Here is a 19,292-nt window from a genome sequence, read left to right on the forward strand (position 1 = left end):
TTCTTTGATAGCTTCAGTGACTGAAGTTTAAAAACTTGCTTGGTCTTACTCTTATTTTTTGGATATACTGAAACAAGCGATGGCAAAAGAGGTTTGGTGTTTCCGAAGCAGGAAAGCAGTGAGCCTGTGTGCTTTTAATGCTATGTGACTTATTTTTAAAGGCAGGAAAGAATGGTTCCCCCATGTCAGAAAGCACCTCTCCATAAGCTTTTCTTCTTGACATGTGTAAACTCTTTGGGCTGAAGACTTTGCCTCTCAGGTCCATCCTTAAGAGTCAGCTGTGGTTTGATAATGATTACTGTCATTTTTAAAGTTTCAGGCAGCTAGTGAATAAAAATCTCTGCATTTTAAGTATTGCACAGTAATTTCTGTTGCTTCACCCTCCTGTTTGTGCTTTGTCTGCTGTTGGGTCAAGGATTTAGAGCTCTTGAAGGCAAGTTCAGATTGGCCTTACTGGGAGGGCCCCAGGGCAGGATGTCACAACTGCTGTGACTCTGCCCTTCAAGTTCCCAGGCCTGAAGCAGAGTTATTTTCTGTCCTTCTGGTGTTTTAGGCTGCCCTCAAGGAGGGATCCATGTGGAGGCACTATGTGGAGTGGGATTGCCTGGGGTATGTGCATCTTTGTTTCTGCAGAGCCAAGGACCTCAAGCAGGGCTGTAATGACACCTTGGGGCTGCTGCGGCTTTTCCTCAGCCCAGAGGAGCCCGAGCCCTGTCATTCCAGGGTTTGTTTGCACAAGGGAGGGAGCCCTCATCCTTGGGAGTAGCCACAGATCTGCAACTATAATGATCGGATAATAAAGGAACCCTGGGAGCCAAAACTTGGAGCTTGGAACAGCCTTTGGAGCCCTTGAGAATTCTCCTCTACAAACCCTTGGGTGGTGGAGTTGTAAACACCAGGCATCTCTGCAGAACTGGTTATTTTCTCTCTGTTTACTCTTTAAAAGCATCATCTAACTCCAAAAGAAGACAGGGTTGCCCCTGCACTGCACTTTTGTGTTCTGTTCTTTGCTCTTTCTATACCACCCCTTAAAAGCGTTACTGAAGTGGATGTAGGTTCGTGGTGCTCAATATCAGGGGTACAAACATAAACTCCAGAAAACTGTAAATTCTATTTAAGTATTCTCTTGATTAATGCTACTTTTGGGTTGGTTTTACCTAAAAATGAAGGCTAAATGAAAAAGATTTCTTGGCTATGACAGTCCAGTATGTGTATCTCCTAGTGAGTGAAGCTTTTCTGTAGTCACTTGTCTTCTCAGTTTAATGACATGTATTTCAACATCTGTTTGAATCTTTTCATCCCAGGGAAGTGGTGGAATCACCATCCCTGGAAATGTTCAAAAAATGTGTGAATGTGTCACCTGGGGACATGGTTTAGTGGTAAACACAGCAGTGCTGGGTTAATGGTTGGACTTGATGCTCTTAGAGGTCCTTTCCAACCTGATTCTGTGGTTCTGTGATCTGTTTCTCAACACTACCAAAACCATAATAAAAATTTAATTTTCTTGTTTGTGTTATATTTTCAGTCTGAAGATTCAGGGAATGTAACTCTGGGGGGTAACAAAGAGTCTGCTTCACTTCAGCATTAGGAACATTTGGTTTTTGACAGTACTGAAATTGGTAATTACAGTGTGTCTTCTTTAATTTTTTTACTCATTAAACTAATTTCTTAATTATCAGAAAATGCATTCTGTCTTTGAGACTCTGCACTGTATTTTTTTACAACAACTAATTGACCGAATTGGTGCTTTAATTTCAAGTTTTGACTTTAATTATGGAACTGCATGTGGTTCTTCCAAAAGAATTAAAACCATCCCAGAGCAATGGGGTGGAGAACAGTTGTGGATCTGATCATGTTCACCATAACGTAGACCTCTTCCTTTCAGCTTTGCTTATGAGAGAAAGTTTTATTTTCCAGGAGAGAAGCTTCCACACAGTTTTCTGGATAGCATCCGGCAGATTTTAGTTTCCTATGTTGCTAGGTTTGTATTTGAAGGATTACAGTGGTGAGAAGGTGGGAATGGTGGCTGAAGCCAGTGAGTCCTCCTGAAAGGTCAGATGAAGCCTTCAGTTAAAAACTTGGTGCTTTCCTTCTAAATATGTTTGTTTGCCAAGGTATGGCCAGCTTTGGTCTTCAAACACAAGCTGGGTTAGGAAGTGCAAATGGAGCTTCTGAGATCTGCACTAGCACTTGAAGGATCAAAAAAGATGATGGGAACTTTGGTTGAGGTGCTGTTACTGCTTATATGAGTATTTCCCTCTCTGTCTTGGTGCAATTCCTTTTACAGCCAAATATGTGTTCCTCCGAGCCCCTTGGACTTGCTTGTTCTTCTTTCTCTGTATGACAAAGATGGTGGATTTACTCTGAAGAACTATTTCCACATCAGCCACTTCTAAAGTTGCTCCTGTATTCTTCTGTTACAACTTCTTTGTTTTTCTATTCTGTTTTACAGACACAGATGAGGACACGGTGAAAAGGTGTTTTGCCACGTTTGAAGAGAAATTCTTCCAAACCTGTGAGAAAGAACTTGCCAAAATCAACATTTTCTATTCAGGTAAGGTGCTTATTTGTGTGTATTTGTGGAAAATCCAACAGCAGAAAAAGAGTCTGAAGCTCCCAAGCTTTCAGAATAATCACAGTGGTGATGCAGGTTAACCATCGGGTAATTAGAGGGCTGGTTTATATGGGAAACTCTCTGGTTTAATCACATATCTGCAGCTAAAATATGGTATTTGGATGGAGGGAGAATGAAGGGCAGGTGACTTCATTGCTTTGCAACAGCATCCTGCTCTTAAAGTGGTATGTTACATATAGGGCACAGTCTCTCAGCTTATCCGTGTTGACAGTCTCTTGTGCATGTTTTAGGTGTACTAAGCTCCCCAGCTGGTGTTTCCTGAGCTTCTGCAGGAATTGCTCTTGTGGGATTGCCTGTGTATGGCAGCTTGACCATCTTGAAGCGTCCAACAAGTTTTTAAACACTTAACCTTTGCCTAAACTCTTGCAGCTTTCTGCAGTACATCAGCTAGTGGCAATTTGTCATTGGCTGTGTATAAAATCCTGTTTGACTAACAATGCTGTGATGGTGAGAGTAGGTGTCATATATCAAGTGCTGTTGTTTGTTGTTTTCCCTGAGAAAGTTTGCTTTCTCGCCCTGTGTTTTGAAAATAAAACTTTAGAAGGGGACAGTTGGAAATTCACCCTGTAATATTGCTAGAAGAGGCTTCATATGCTCCAGTTCCACCCACCATTGCACTTCAGCTGGTTTTCAGCCTTTTTTGGTGAGGTTTAAAATGGGTTTTCATCTAGAAAAGCATTTAAATATGGATACAACGGTGCATTGGCTTCTATACTTTCTCTTAACATGTTGATTTATTAACTTAGTGCTGTAAACAGGATTTGCAGCACAATATGGCAGCCTTTTCTAGTTCTGATTTTAATCTGATAACAAAGTTGAATTGTGCAAAATATTTTCATAACCACAGGGTGATGACTTTAGTGCTGGTTATTTTATTGCCAGCAGACTCTGAGCTGTGGACATGAGAATAGCTGAAAGCATGATGGATGCAGTGGCTGAGCTTGCCTCCGTTCAGCTTCCATCTAGGGAAGTGAATCTCTTTGGGGATAGCTGTGCCTGCTCTCCTGGCTCCCTGGAACAGAGTGAGTGTCAGGACAAGAGGCAGTTTGTAGGTAGAATCGATATGTTTTATTAGGGCAGCTGGGTTTTACACTTTACAGGCATTTTTCTGCATGCAGTTCACACATACCTAACTCAGAGCAGTGCTTTGTTTCCCTGGGAGAGCCACTGTTTCTATCCCAGGTCTGAGGTTTTTATGCTCAGAAACTTGTCTTCCTTTTTGAGTCATATCAGATCCTGTGTACTGCTAGATAGACTCTGTGGAGGAAGTTCTGTCAATTTAGATGCACAATACAGATTATAATTTTCCCTAATGAGGACCCGCTGGCACACGTGCACCCACATGTACACACCCATTCCAGCGTTGTTTAAAATGACATTAATAATATAGGGTAGGGTTTTTTTCCCTCCAACTAGCTGTCATTTCAAAAAGTTCTAGGAGAGAATACATGTAATTTGAAAATCTCTTGTGATGAGATTAAAGTAAGTCTTTTATTTGCAGAAGAGTGACGTGACTTTCATAGAATGGAAACCCGTTATTAGGGTTATTAACGTTAAGCTACAGCAAGAAATGTTCCATCAGTGGTTCTTCTCCCTGATCATGTCAGAAACGTCATGTTGGACCCTATTGTAACTCCAGGCATGTGTTGGCTTGGATTATGACCTGGTACATCCTATGTATTATAGGTTTATTATGTGGCTTGTTATATGCCTGTCTTTACAACTGTAAATATTGTTCATTTTCAAGAAAGCCAAAATGTTTGTTGATTTCTGCTTCATTTCCTCGTCATCATTCCCTGTGCTGAGGGATCCCTAGTGAGCATCACCTGGGATTGCCACAGCATGAACGATCTCATCTTCTTGGAATGGGGTGCTCTTGAACTCCAGCTCCTCCATGGAGCACTTGGGGCTGGAATGCCAGCTGCAAAATTCCTTTGCCATTCCCTGTGTGCTCAGCTTGTCAGCTCCCATCAAACATCACCTCAATTCCCCAGTGCATCATCCCAGCTCAGTAGAAAGGAAAACTGCCATTAACTAATTCAGATTTGATAAACAATTTGTTATTATTTGAACTATGCTCAGGAAGAGCTGTCCTTAGCTGAAAGAAAAAAGGCTGGCAGTACAATTTTCAGATAGTTCCAGCAGAGGAATGCCTGTTCAAGTGCTGAAGTTTTATTTGTGGCCAATTTTGGTTTGGGTTTGGGATTTTCTAGATGGCAGGTTTGCTATATTTTAAATTAGCATCCTCAGGATCTGGCTAAACGGTAGCCAGTAAAATTTTTGTGGTTAATTTAGGAATGGTTTTACTATTTGTAGGAAACCATGGCTTTAACTTGGTAAGCAAAATATTGAACACAATATGCACAAGTAGGGAAGGGAAGGAGTCCTAAAAGTGCCTGCCTAAAATGCCCCGAGCTGGGGACCTGTGAGGACGTACAGGCTGTTTGATCACCTCCTGTCTGGTGAAACAGGTTTTGATCACAACCATGACCATCTAAACTGGAATGGGGGGGGGGAGGTTTTATTGGTTCCTTGGTGTAATAGTTTTTGCCCATCACACTTATGTGTGAACTTTTGTTTAAACTTGGAAAATGGAGTCAAAAACCAACTTGGAATTGCGTAGTTGAGGTGATAACTCAATAACTCCAAAGACTCTTTTAGTGAGGATCTAGGAATATTTTTTGGGTAAAGCTGCTTCTTTCTTGCTGCCTCTATTGGTTTTGAATTTCTCCATGGTCTTTGCCATGAAATTACACTTGAGCTGAGGGCTTGGTGGGAATCAGGTCATGCAAAATGCTGCAACACAACAAGAGTGGTACCAGTTTCTAAGCTTTTTTCTGACTCTCTTGAGTGACATTTCCTTTACATTTACTTTTTGGAGTGCTAAATTAACGATAGATAGTAGTGGACAGTGATAAATTAGTGATGGTGGTGAATGTCTTTTCGATTATTTCAGAGCATGTTGCAACCTGAGAAATTAATTTGTTTTGCTTTGCTGTTTCTCAAGGCAATTCCCTTGGAGGTTTTAAGCAGCACACATTTTGTCTTGTTTTGCTTCTGCACTGAATCTTCATAATAAAAATCATACCTTCATAAGATGAAATGATTTGTGGACTGGATAACTGGAGTCAGTGCAAGAGGGAGAAGGTGGTGACAGGATGGCTGTTTCTCAGGAGTGGCAGGTCATTATGGAACTGGGACAGTTGCTTTTAAAGCCTCATCCTCAGAGAATTGTGGTCCTCCCCTATGGATGAAGGGAGCTATATAACAGACAGCAGTGACTCTACTCAACAGTGCTTAATTAAGAAGAATGTTGGTATTTGTAGATAATGCTTTCTTAGGGATGTTGCTTTGCAAACAGATAAGAAAAATTGCAGCAGCAGTTTTATAACTATTTCAAAACATTGCCTGTTCTTTAAATATTGTGTTATTAGGCTGATGCATTTCATGATTTTTCTGGACATAAGGACAACGGCACAGTGCTTTCAGTTGTAAGATGAAAATTTAAACTCCTCCATATTTACTAATTTGATCCAAAAGAAATCTGTGTATCACAGATGGTTTAATAGACATTTTGAACATAGAGAGTGAACTTGTGAGTTTTATTTATAATGAAGGCTTCTGATATGAACAGATATCTGTTACTTCTTCCCAAGAGACTTCCCAAAGTGGGGAGAGATTATTGTTTTTGCAGTCTGATCTTGTATGTGTTGAATATTAGGTGGTTCTGGGCTGTGGGCAGACAGTTCTCACTGTGGGCTCCATTTCCTCTGTTCAGTGGAGTCCTTGCAGCTGTGGAAGTTGTCAGAGAGGAGTTGTCCTTTCTTGCATTTTGAATCTTCTTGCTTTAATATAAGCAAGAAAGTTGTAGAGAGTCTCGGGCTCTTCTGTACTCAAGTTTTCTACATTGATCCCCTTTTTCTGTTTGGAAGGGCATTCTTCTGGAGTGCAGAGCACTGTAAAATTATTTACAGAGTAGTTTTGCCCTTAAAATTAACCAGAATTGAATAAGAGAAAGGAAAAGGAAGAGTAAATCTTACATCTGAGGGGGGAGCAATAGAGAATTATCATTAAGTTGTTATTTAAGATACTAATGAAGAGAATTAAATTGACAGCCAGGAGACTGTCCAGCAGAGCTCTGGGAGGCAGAGGGACTTCGTGGCTCCTTGGTTTGTGGTGTGTGTCCTGCTGGGTGGGGGTGACTCCAGCTCCAACACTGTGAACCTGCTCAGGATCTTCCTGGCCACCACCAACACCCGTGGCCTGGGACAGTGCTTATCAACACAGATGCCAAAGCTGTGACTGAAGCCATAGCAGGGGGAAAAAACCCTGGAAGGAACCAGTTGTACAGAACAAAGAGAACGATAGCGATGTTAGTTATGCTGTTTTTAGCTTTAAAAGATTGTTATTCAGCCAAAAATATTATTTTCTGAAGGTACATAAAGCAGCATATTTAAAGGAACACCTCTTTTGTACTTGAGGCGTGAGGATCAGAGACAGACTTGTCCTGAAAACACATCAAAATGATATTTAAATGCAGACTGACTGTCTCTTTAACCAGTAAATAATGAGGCAGTGCTTCTAAAGTGAGGAAAAGAGAGATGAATTATTACAGCAGATCATGTACAGCAGCTACTAGTGTTGTAACTCCTGATCAAAGCAGAGCTGTGTGTTTGTCTGTCACCGGGAGCTTGGCACAGGGGTTGGGTTGCTCTCTGAGCAACAAAATTCAGTGTCACATTTGAAGTGTGGAGTTTTTCTTCTTTGATTTCCTTACTGTCACATAAAAAGATGGTAAACACGTAGTCAGTAGTGGGTGCACAGATATGAAAAGTGCTTTGCTTACTGTCAAGTTCCATAATATTGTCTAGTGGGTTTTTTTTTCTGATGCTTCTTGTGCACTTGATTTATTTGGGAAAGACGAGCAGCTTTCCTTTGCTCTCAGAGTAGATGTTTGGTCACTGCTTTGGTATTTGGATGAGACCTTATCTCCTGGCTGCCTCCAGCCACGGCTCTGCCAGTTTGGGAATGCCTGTCCCAGTGTCCCTGCACTAGTTTGCAGCTCCCAGGTACAGCTTGGGCTTCTTCCACCTATAACAGGTATTTACGTGGTCCTGGACTGAGCAACCTCTAGAAATCAAAGCTGTGATGGAGGTTGAGAGATCTGAATTCATGTCTAGTGCTGCTTTAGTCTGTGCTGAAGGGACAGACCCTTGATTTTGACCGTATTTAATTAAGGGCTTTTCTTTTGAGAACATGTATGTTTTACATTGGTTTAATGAGAGGAAGCTTCCTCCGCTGCCCTTGTGAAACCACACCTGGACTACAGCATCTGGGTCTGGGGCTCTCAGCACAAGAAGGACATGGACCCATTAGAGCGGGTCCAGAGGAGGCCACAGAGATGCTCTGAGGATTGGAGAACCTCTGCTGAGAGAGTTGGAGGCGTTCAGCCTGGAGAAGAGAAGGCTCCAGGGAGACCTCAGAGTCCCTTCCAGTGCCTAAAGGGGCTCCAAGAGAGCTGGAGAGAGACTTTGAAAGGGGCATGGAGTGACAGGAAAAGGGGGAATGGCTTTCCCCTGACAGAGGACAGGGTTGGATGGGATATTAGGGAGAAATTCTTCCCTATGAGGGTGAGGAGGCCCTGGCACAGGTTGCCCAGAGAAGCTGTGGCTGCCCCATCCCTGGAAGTGTTCAAGGCCAGGTTGGACAGGGCTTAGAGCAACCTGGTCCAGTGGAAGGTGTCCCTGCCCATGGCAGGGGATTGGAACTGGATAATCTTTAGGGTCCCTTCCAACCCAAGCAATTCCATGATTCTATTCCATACGAAGAGAAATATGCAGAGCTCTCAGACTTAATGTGTGATGGGGGAAGGCCATGCACAGGCACGTCATTTGGAGAATAAGTATAGTCCTTTTTAGGGCTTGGTAGGCAAGTTGTGACCCTCCCTCCCAGTTGACTTTTCCCTCCCCTTGCCAACAGAAAAGCTTGCTGAGGCTCAGCGCAGGTTCACCACCCTCCGGACTGAGCTACAATCCACTTTGGATGCACAGAAAGAAGCCAGCGGGGCTTCCACGCTGCAGCGGCGCAGAAAGCCCGTCTTCCACCTGTCCCACGAGGAGCGTGTCCAGCACAGGAACATCAGAGACCTGAAATTGGCCTTCAGCGAGCTCTACCTCAGCCTCATCCTCCTGCAGAACTATCAGGTACCTGCCAAAAGAGGTGGTTTTTACAAAGCCCTGTCTGTAAAACGTCCCTGTGCTTTGTGTGTCCTCGAGTTGTCTCGTTTCAAGCCAGGTTTTTTATTTCTTCCTTCCTTTTTTGGTTGGCCCCTGAACACTTTCAAAGCAAAGGCAGATACCTAGCAGCCCAAGTCAGGTTGCTTTTTATTGAGCTAGAAGTGCTAAGCTGACCTGCAGAAGGACCTTCTTTCTTCCTTTTCTGGGCTGTCTGACCCCAGCACTCGTGGCCAGAGCACGAGGTCACAGTGGGACCTCCTTCTCTAGTGCGTTGTTCTGTGCAAGGCTGGAGCAGGCAGGTTGGGGAAGAAGTTCTTTTATCTAATATTTGTAATGAAACTTGAAATCCTCATGCACTGTTTCCTCTTGGTGTTACCATGGTAGTGGCTGTGACCTTGCTGTATCAGAATTTCTTGTTAAAACATCCATTTTAAAAAAAAATATTTTGATTCCTGCAGGATACAGGCTCATTTGCCTTGAGGTATGAAAAAAATAAGCAAATCTTTAGTTTTACTTGGATTTCTGGCATGGTAAATATTGCAGACACTGATTTAGTTCCAAAAATCTTGAAATAAAAATCTGAAACTGTTAATATCTTTTCTTCTGGGCTAGCTCTTCTGGAATTAAATACTCTGAAATGCTTTTAAGTGTTTTCTTTGAGGCATTTTAGCTTGTTAAATAAGAATGCTGGAACTTAAATTCACTATATCTGTATTTAGATCTTTACCAGCATTGTACTAAAGAATTTCATTAAACAGAAAGAATTAATTGAATACCACTCTGCAGTATGGACAAAACTTATTCTTCCAAAATTCTGAGTGTTTGTACCTCTCCTGAGGTGATGTTACGTCCTTGAGCACGTGTCTGTAAACTATTGATGGGTTTCTTAATAAAGCTCTTTAACTATTAGTGATAGTTCCTAGTTCAAAATCCTTTGACAGGTGGAGTATCTGTAGTTTTCCAGAGATGGACTGAAGCACTATCACCTGCAGTGATTTTTTTCACTTACATTTATTTTCTTTTTAAAAAGAAGACAGCTTGTACTTTTGATTACAAAAATTGCTTCTGAGGTGTGATGAAGAGTTTAAATAAGGGATGACATAGGTCATTCCTTTGAGAAATATTTTCCTACTATTCATCAGTGAAGAAAGGCATCTTGCACACTTATATTTTTGGTTTTTTTGCTATTGTAAGTCCAGATCTACTGTAGGTATACTAAATATTGATTTAAGCCCCATGTGGATTTGATAGCTTTCACAGTTTGCATCTGCTTTCTACAACATACCTTCAAAGAGAGAATGAGAAAAATTCCTTCAAATTGGTCTAGAAGTTAAGGACAAGGAATACAAGTACTAAAACAGACATAAAACCAAGTCCCAGAATACCACTCTTAATCACTCTTGAGCTTAGAATATAAGAACTAGAAATATTCCAGATCTTACAGTTTTGGAAAGAAGAAAAAACAACAACCTGGTGGGAAGATGATGTAGCTGAGATCTTCGTGTAGGAGGTAAAGTGAAGTCAACAGCAGCATTATAAATGTCAAACTATGGCTTTGATGAAATGCTGATGCCTTGAGTTGGGTTACCAAGGAAGGAAGATGCACCTGAAGCAAATTCCTCTGTCTGTCAGGACTGAACAAGAGCACAAGTTTCGTGCATTCGTTCCTGAGCTACACAAACCAAATGTCAGGTGAAACTATAACTAGTCTCCAGGGCAGCTCTTGCATATTTAACTTATCAGTGATTAAACTTCTGATAAAATTAATTTATTGTTGACAGTATTATAACATTCTAGATGTATGTACATGGATAAATAAATCTATTTATTCAAAATACTGTGGTTTAGGGGAAACAAATTGAGAAATTAAGCATATAATATTTAGTTACATATTCTGTATATAATATAGTGCATTTGTCAGGCAAATAATAGAGGCTGAACCATTCTTATTAAACTGCCTTGGTGCATTTCCTGATACACTTGTATATAAGAAAGGAGTTTTGAGTCCACTGATTGATTCTACTTGATCTTGCATTATATTATTGCCTAAATTGTAGTATTTGTTTTGTGGGTTTTGGGTGGGTTTTTTTTTTCCACAAAACGTACCATTGGTTGATTCACTTAAACGGATTTGATTGTTACCCAACAGAAATGGAGGTCAGACTTGGGGAAAGTCCCTTGCCAAGTAAAAGCAGCACAAATAGCAAGAATAGCAAAATGTCTGACTGTATAAATGATGTTTGTTCTGTTTCATAGTTCCATCACTGCATGTTCCCTGTCTGAAGTACCACTGTGGCCAACAGTACTCTTTTAATATGCACTTTGGGGTTGCAGAATTTTTGCAACCAGAGCATGAAATTCTGCCAGAGAGGTTTTAGGGTGTCTGGTGTAACCATATCCTGACCAGCCAAGGCACCCCAGAGTTAAGTCTGGGTTTGCACCCATGGTAGGTGAAGGGATGTTAGTTCAGGCCACAGAAAAATCTCTGACCAAAATCATCATTTTGTTGTAGTTTTTCATTTGAAATTTCTGCTCTCCCTGGGATGGAATGCTGGCTTTTCCAATAGAAAGTAATTAAAGTCTCTTGCCTGCAATAAAGGCAGATCGTTAATGCTTCGGCTTCCTGAGCCTGTTTCCCCAGCCTCATTTCCCCACCTAGATGGGAGGGGTCTGGAATTAAATCACCCTAAGCATAATTAGATTGAAAATAATTTCGGTGAGTAGTTGGTGCCTCTCCCCAGGGCATTGGATTTTGTTGTTTTCTCCATTTTTCTTCCCAAGCTACTCTAAACTTTTTTTGGAAGTGAATCTTGCCATGATCCCTCTGCATTTCTGCTGTTGCTGGAGTGAAATGTTGGGTCTCTGAATGGAGTTTCCTGCATAATGAAATGGAGGATTGCAGATACATCATGTGGCAGCAGCTGCCTGCAGTGTGATGAGCTTTGCCTGTCTTGGGTACTGTGGGTTAGAAAACTGTGGGGTCAGGGCTTGTGTATAACTTGTAAATCAACAGTTAATTCCTTTTCTAAGCCTTGCGTGCTTATCTCTGCAGACTGGAGAGTTACATCTCCCACATCTGCAAGCCTAAACTAGTTTTTTAGTCATAGTGCAACATACTCCATGAAAAAAGATGCTGCTTTGGGGATGCACTTGTCTGGATTTAACGTGCAGCATTGACATTTTTTTGTACAAAGATGTCCCTTCCATAATCTAGAGGACTTGATTGGAAACCAGTGTAAAGTTTAAAGAAACTAGGAGTCAGTAGCCTCAGCCTTTTCAGAAGGGAAAACCCCTTGAAGGTTATTTGTCTTCAGTGTGTCATCAGGAATGTTGTTGCGTCCTGCGTAAAGCAGGAAAATGGCAGTGATTTGGCTTTTCAGGGAATAAAAGGGTTCAGGGAGCCCCGTGGAAATAAGTTGCCTCTTTTTATGCCCTTGAGCCCCCCGTGTTTTATTTTACTTGCAAGGAATATGTATTACTTATAACAAAGTAATAACTCAGACACTTGCTGACAATGGATCAATCGTTTTGATTTTCCGTATTAACTATTCCTTTATTTGCTAGCACTGGAGAGAGAACCACTTAGCTTTGTTGGGAGCTGACTGGGGTTAAAAGCAGCGTGTCTTTTCCCTCGCCTGCAGAACCTGAACTTCACCGGCTTCCGCAAGATCCTGAAGAAACATGACAAGAACCTGGAGACGGCCCGGGGGGCGGAGTGGAGGGTGGCCGAGGTGGAGGTGGCACCTTTCTACACCTGCAAGAAAATCAACCAGCTCATCTCTGAAACGGAGGTAAAGCTGCTGCTCAGGGCACTGCTCCTTTGGTAACTGGAAAACCACGGGGTTTTGTTCACTGCTGGTTTCTGGAAGTGTTCAAGGTTGGACAGGGCTCTGAGCAACCAGGTCTAGTGGAAGATGTCCCTGCCCATGGCAGAACTGGATGACCTCTAAGGTCCTTTCCAACCCAAACCATTCTATGATTCTATAATTTCTATAATGTTTTGCCCTCAGTATAGCTTGTATTCGCCACCAAGATAACTGGTAATTGATTTTGAAGTGCCACAGATTTCAGGCACTCCTTAGATAAATTTGGGTATTTTCTCTTCAGTTGGTAACTCTTCCCTTGAAAAAGTTAGTGCAGTGTTAGCTTCTGTTGTGTAGAAGCTTGGTGCAGCAGACTGAGCTTTTCATGTCTTTGGTACCCTGTATTAAAGGAGTACAGGGCCAGGGCTCACATGTAACATGGAAACCAACCATTATTTTTTGTTTTAGTGCATTACCACGTGCTCATCATTCAAATGAACTTCAGTGGTGTGTGTCTTTATCTCCTTAGGAAGTGGTGACCAATGAGTTGGAAGATGGAGACAGACAGAAGGCAATGAAACGTTTGCGTGTTCCACCCTTAGGAGCAGCTCAGGTGAGAGATCGGGCTGTGGAGCAGAGCTGCTTCTCCAACTTGTCAAGGTGCCAAATTAGATTCAACATCTCAACAAAGTAGTGAAAGTAATTGATGTGAGCGTGCTCATGCACCCAGTGAGGGCGGCATGGTCACGTAATCTGCTTTAGCTCCGGAAGGTTTGGAAATAGGTTACTATTCCTAATGCATGCAGACAAGGTAATGAAGGGATGAGAAACAGTGAAAGGAAATTTGTGCTAATAATAACATATGCTTAGTGTTTGTGTGGTCTGGAATATTTTTCAAAGGGCATTGAGATGCCCAAGCTCCGTTTCTACACACAAGAATATTATATGGCGTTTTCAGTTTAAAAAAACCTCACTTCAAGAGCAACGGGGCAATCAGGGATCAGGGCATTGTATTTCTGATTTTAAACTTACTCTGCAAACTAATCTGAGTTTGCTGATAACCTGCTTACCCCGTGTTAATTCTGCCACTGCTTTGTTCACAGCCTGTACCAGCCTGGACTACATTCAGGGTTGGATTGTTCTGTGGGTTGTTCATTGCACTGAACGTCACCGTCATACTTTCAGGTGGGTATCCTGCCATACCTTGGTTTGGATGTATTCTCATCACTCAGTGAGGGCCTGGACCTGAACTGGGCAGTTCAGGATGTTCTGGGTTAAATCAGAGCTGGATCACACTGGTGTGAATTCATTAGTTCTGCTCAGTAGTGGGTCGTGGCTTATCTCATGTTATACGTGTGGATTTTGAACACATTATGTGTGTTCTCCTTATTCTTTGAGGGATATTCTGAGGGTGCAACATCTGTGTGTGAAGACAGATTTCTGTTCCCTACCGTGAACACACGGCCCTCACCCACCTTGAGACAGGTGCTTGTAGAACTTTAATTTTGCATGGCACTGACTCCCTGCAGAGAACAAGACCAGACACAGAGCCATGTGAGCACATGGCACTCGGGACATTTTCATCTGGAAATTCCTAGGATTTCAATGCCTCGTGCCTGTTAATGGAATTAATTGAATTTTCCTTGTTGGCAGATGCTGGCAAGATTGTTTAAAAGCTACAATAAATTGTTGCGTATCTCAGGTCTTGGCTTTATTCTGCTTTGTGCCTTCTGAGCTTGGCCTCTGATTAGAGTAGGAGCCACGTTAGTACTGTAGATCCAGACACAGTGCTTAATCACAAGCGGCTTTACTAATTGTGTGTGTGATTTCTGTAGTGTTGTAACTTGCTTAAGCAGTACAAAGGAAAAGGCTTAACAAATCAACTTACGAGCTCTTGCATTAGGGAAAGCCCATGTCTGTGTTTTTGACTTAAAAGAATTTTTAATCGGATGTTTCTGTAATTGGATCCAGCCATCTCTTGGGATAAGATGCCTCTGTTTGAGGAGCTGTTTGCAGTGCTTCCCATTTGGTCTTCCAATGGTAGAGGCAGAAAGTTGACCCATCTACACGAAGGGGCTGTTTAATGTGTAGAAGCTGTTCTTTATTCATCGTTTCTGTTACTTAAATGTTTGATCTCTGTGTGAGATGCAAATATGATTGAAGCCAGTTGTGTTTGCTTTCTCTCTCGGTGTTAAGAATGAAAAGGTGCACAGTTGTGAGAAGGAATTCGTAAAAATGATTATATCTGTAAAGCAGGTGTTACTAACCTAGTGTGGATAATAGGTGTGTTGTATCAGCAGGCATGATCTGATAGCTCTGCGTTACTGCAGATACAGGGCAAAACCTGGATTCTGACTGCAAAGTGTTTGCTTTTAATTGGCTAACACTTTGTTAACCTCTCAGCCACTTTTGCCAAATTATTTTTATGATTTGATCAGCTAAGATAGGATTTTAGTGTTCTATGTGTAGATTCTGTGAAACAGCATCAGAACATGGCTTCTGTTAGTGACCCACTGCTGTATTGCCTGGTTTGAAAACTCAAGCTGCAGTATTTTACAGTGATGAATTCATAACTTGGGGTCTGTTAAAGGCTGCAAATGCTGCAGGTGGATCCCAGGAGGGAGTCACCCTAAAGAGCACAAATTTTGAGGCCTCGCTCTTTCTGTATGGGCTCTCCTAGCTGCCAAACTAGTGTGTAATTTAGGTTCATGGAAATGAGCATTTGTTTTATTAAACAGAAACCTGTAAGGTTTCACGCAAACTCTCAAGTCCTTGCTGCAGCAGTGCCCTGCTCTTGCTAGAGAATTAGGCTGTGGTGCTGTTGAACTTGTCGCCAGGGATATTTTCCTCTCTGAGCACCTTGTGCAGAGCCTGTGCTGGCTGAAGGGATGAGCTGGTTGAGTGTCACATCCCTGCCAACTGTAGGAGGTGACTTCGCTTGTGTTGCATTTAAGTGGAAAGAGTATAGGAATGGACAATCTCTTTGCCTTGGGGCTACAGTGCAGAGCCCTGGGCTGGATCACCACAGTTGGAGACCTTGGACACCTTTGGGCACTTCCCTGCAAGTGGGGTCCTTGAGGGTCTCCAGCCAAACTGCTCAGCTGTTGGGAAGAAAAGGGTTCAGTTTGGAAAAGTGAAAAGGGAATCAAATCGAGCCTTTACTCTCTGGAAACTGAACCAGACAATGTCTTAGTATCACAGGAGAGAATATACAGAACTACTCTAAACTTCAGCAGCTTGTACTCCTCAGTGTCTGCTTTTTCTCCAGCTCCAGCTGCTGTTCCACACTGTAGTTATGGTCCTCTACCACCCTGGGAGGCCAGAAATAAGATTAGTGGGCATTAGCTATGGAAGTCATATGCTGTAGTGTCATACCCCTGTTCACCTCAGGATAAACCTTTGTCTGGGTGTTCTGTCTGGAATAGCACACAGCATGTCTATCCTGTTCTGTCTGGTCACTTCTTAGTCAGGATTTTTTGAGCACCTCTGTCCTCTTTGGAGTTTTGACCAGATGGCCCACTCTGGTCCTTTCCAACCTTACCCATTCTATGATTCTGTGATCTCCCTTGGTTTCCAGATTCAGATTTGGAAAGCTGCTTTTACAATTCCGCATTTAAGACTCACTTCTTTCAACTTCTTTGGGGGCATGTCATTTCTGTCCAAAATTTGATTCTGTTTTGTCTGAATCCAATAGTCTCTATAAGTTTCAAATTTAAAGCAACAGTTCTTGAGTCTTTGTTCCTTTCACAATTTTTTCTCCATAATTTATGTAGTATAAAGTATCAATGCTGAACATGTGAAATCCCTTATGGATATGCTTGCTGTCTCTGAAAAACAGTTTGTAGAACTCAGGGCTATAATTTAGACAGGCAGATTTGTGGGGAAAAAATTCTCAGCCTCAATTCTGTAAAAGTGCATGTTCTTCTTTTTGGCCCTCTTAAAAAAACACGTGGCTGAGAAACTCACTGAAACAAAGACTGAGGATTCGAATAACTGTATTTAGTTGTGCTTTTCTCATAAAACCTGTGTCAGGCAACTTGGGGACAGTACTTTGCAAAGAGGCTTGTGCTGGAGAAAGTTGCTGCTGTATAAGGCAGTTTGTTGTTTGAATCTAAGCAAATTCACTTCCAAACCCCTGAAGACTGAACAAAGGAAGCAACAGGCTTTCCAGCAGCGCTGCCTGAGGCTGGGATTGCTGTTTGGGTGCGGCTGGGTGTTGTATGGCTGGCTATGAATATATATTGCATTGCAGTTGTACTGAGTTCGGTGATTAGGCACAGATTAGCATTGTTTTAAATGCTGTAAATGGTGCTTCTTGGTTTTGTGGGGAGCTGAAGTGTTTTGTGTATCTGTCTGTTGGGATTTCATCTCTATTAAACCAGAATATTTAAGTGCATAAAGTCAGATTTATGCTGGTGCTGTCGCTTGTGGCTGTAGTGGGAGGCAGGGATGCTGCTAATGACTCGATTACACCAGCTGGAGAGGGAACTTTCCCCAGGATGCTCCTAAATTCTCTGACAGGCTGGGCAAAAAGTCCTCCACTTGCTGGAATATGCAGTTTTGTATGAGTGTACCCTGTTTTCTCTCATCTGAGAACCAGTACAAAGCCATGGAGCACAATGTGACGTGACTTCAGCTGTCCCCTAAGGTCCTTCCTTTCTTTGTGTTTTGCCAGGTGTGGCTTTTATAGATGGACCAAATGTGTGGCCACTGGTGAGAATCTATCGAGGTGGCTTTCTCCTGATAGAATTCCTCTTTCTCCTGGGTATCAACACGTATGGCTGGAGACAGGCTGGAGTCAATCATGTCCTCATCTTCGAACTCAATCCCCGCAGCAACTTGTCCCATCAACATCTCTTTGAGGTAAACAGAGGGATCGTAGGAGTGGCTGAGCTGTGCAGCATATCAGGAGGATAAACCCTGCGCCGTTTCCTGGCAAGGAGCTCTAATACAATTAGAAGAGGAAGTTGCTGAAGTCTGATTAGATTACAGGATTGAGCACTGCTCTCCCTTTTCTTATAATGAGACTTCATTGTGGGTTTCAGAACTGTATTTTCATAAGGTATCTGTGTGGTTGTTTTTTTTCCCCTGTAGATTGCTGGTTTCCTGGGCGTTTTGTGGTGCCTGAGCCTGCTGGCATGTATATATGGTAAATTCACCTACATCCCTATGCAGGTGAATCCACTCATCTTGTACGGCTTCATGTTGCTTTTCCTCATCAACCCCACCAAAACCTTATATTACAAGTCTCGATTTTGGCTGCTCAAACTTTTGGTAAGTCTCTAAACCTTCTTTAAATAAATATTTTTTAAAAAAATTGCTGTGGCTGAGCAGTAGCTGTGAAGTATATACAAGTGTCACTAATCTTCAGTGAAGAGGGATGCTGGGATGCTTATACCACTGTGTTTTTATAGAGCAGACCTGGTCAAGTATTGACTGCAAATAGTTTTTGAGGATGGATTTACAGAAGCATCTTCTGCTTTCTGTACCAGTCTCCATGTGTTAATCTTCCTATAAAGAGCTGTATACAGACTTCTGCACATTTAGAGACATTCTTTACTTGTTTGTTCCCTAATGCAGTGAAACAGTTTGATTAGGGCTCCAGTGCTCTAAGGCAAGGCTGCATGGGTGCTCCTCAGCCCCAACTGGCAGAGAGGGTTCACTGATGGAGAGGGAACCTCAAGGCTACTGCTTGTAAAATTATGTTCATGGGTGGGGTTTTTTTCAGCAGATCTTTATTTTAGACCCAGGTCTTATTTTCCAGGTAAGATAAGTCTGGTAAATTGAGTGTAAATACATGTGCTGCTTCAGTGTTCCAGTTACAAGTGGGAGCTCTGAAAGAACAGTTTTCAAACTTGTTGGATGACTCATCAGTTTCTTCCCAGATGGCAGTTTCAGATGTTCATCCCCACCCTGTACGTCCTTTTGAATTGATTTTAATCAAGTTGGTTCCCCTGATACCTTATTCTTGCTGGAGCTGCTCTGAGAGCTTTGGGCGGAAGAGGGTTTGGCTGGCTGCTGTTCTTCATAGAATTGTTTTAATGCCAGTTAAAACAATTAACTTCATCTGGAACACGGCAAAGATGAAATGTAGAATCGTGCTTTGAGGCTGTGCGTGCAGGTACACACGCAGTGAATTAACCTCTGTTATTTGATTTGCTGGCTTACTACTGTTTTAGCTTTTCCTTTTTTTGCCTTCCAGCATTCAGTCATCCCTCATGGATGTACCTGTAGTCCCAAGCCTCATTAGTCTGACTGCTGTCCCCTGGTGTGAGGGGAAGCACTGGAAGTGCTTTAACCACATGACTAATATCTGTGCTAATTTACCTTAATACCTTACCAGGGTGAGATTCTCAGTGTTCACAGAGCTGTGTAGGCAGTTTGCAGCACCTGCTCTGTCCCAGCGATCTCCAGACAATGAAGCAGTCTGTGATAGAGATGTAGAATCATACAACGGCCTGGGCTGGAAGGAACCTTAAAGATCATCTTGTTTCAACCCCCCTGCCATGGGCAGGGACACCTTCCACTAGACCAGGTTGCTCTAAGCCCTGTCCAACCTGGTGTTAAGCAGCTGCAGGGATGGGGCATCCACAACCCTTCTGGGCAACCTGTGCCAGG

The 19,292-nt window shown here is 42.4% G+C and overlaps 1 protein-coding gene across 1 annotated transcript in view; it reads left to right on the forward strand.

Annotated features, from left to right (window-relative positions):
- XPR1 (xenotropic and polytropic retrovirus receptor 1) overlaps positions 1-19,292 on the forward strand; it is a 107,197-nt gene that overhangs the window by 67,149 nt on the left and 20,756 nt on the right. The window contains exons 3-9 of the mRNA XM_027740615.2: positions 2,453-2,554; positions 8,615-8,838; positions 12,513-12,662; positions 13,204-13,287; positions 13,778-13,859; positions 17,350-17,537; positions 17,769-17,948. Coding sequence (XP_027596416.1) covers positions 2,453-2,554; positions 8,615-8,838; positions 12,513-12,662; positions 13,204-13,287; positions 13,778-13,859; positions 17,350-17,537; positions 17,769-17,948 — 1,010 coding nt within the window. The remainder of the gene's footprint in view (positions 1-2,452; positions 2,555-8,614; positions 8,839-12,512; positions 12,663-13,203; positions 13,288-13,777; positions 13,860-17,349; positions 17,538-17,768; positions 17,949-19,292) is intronic.

Source organism: Pipra filicauda, unplaced genomic scaffold (genome assembly GCF_003945595.2).
Source record: "Pipra filicauda isolate LSUMZ 115617 unplaced genomic scaffold, ASM394559v2 scaffold114_size2234877_pilon, whole genome shotgun sequence".
In the NCBI taxonomy this organism is placed as follows: Eukaryota; Metazoa; Chordata; class Aves; order Passeriformes; family Pipridae; genus Pipra; species Pipra filicauda.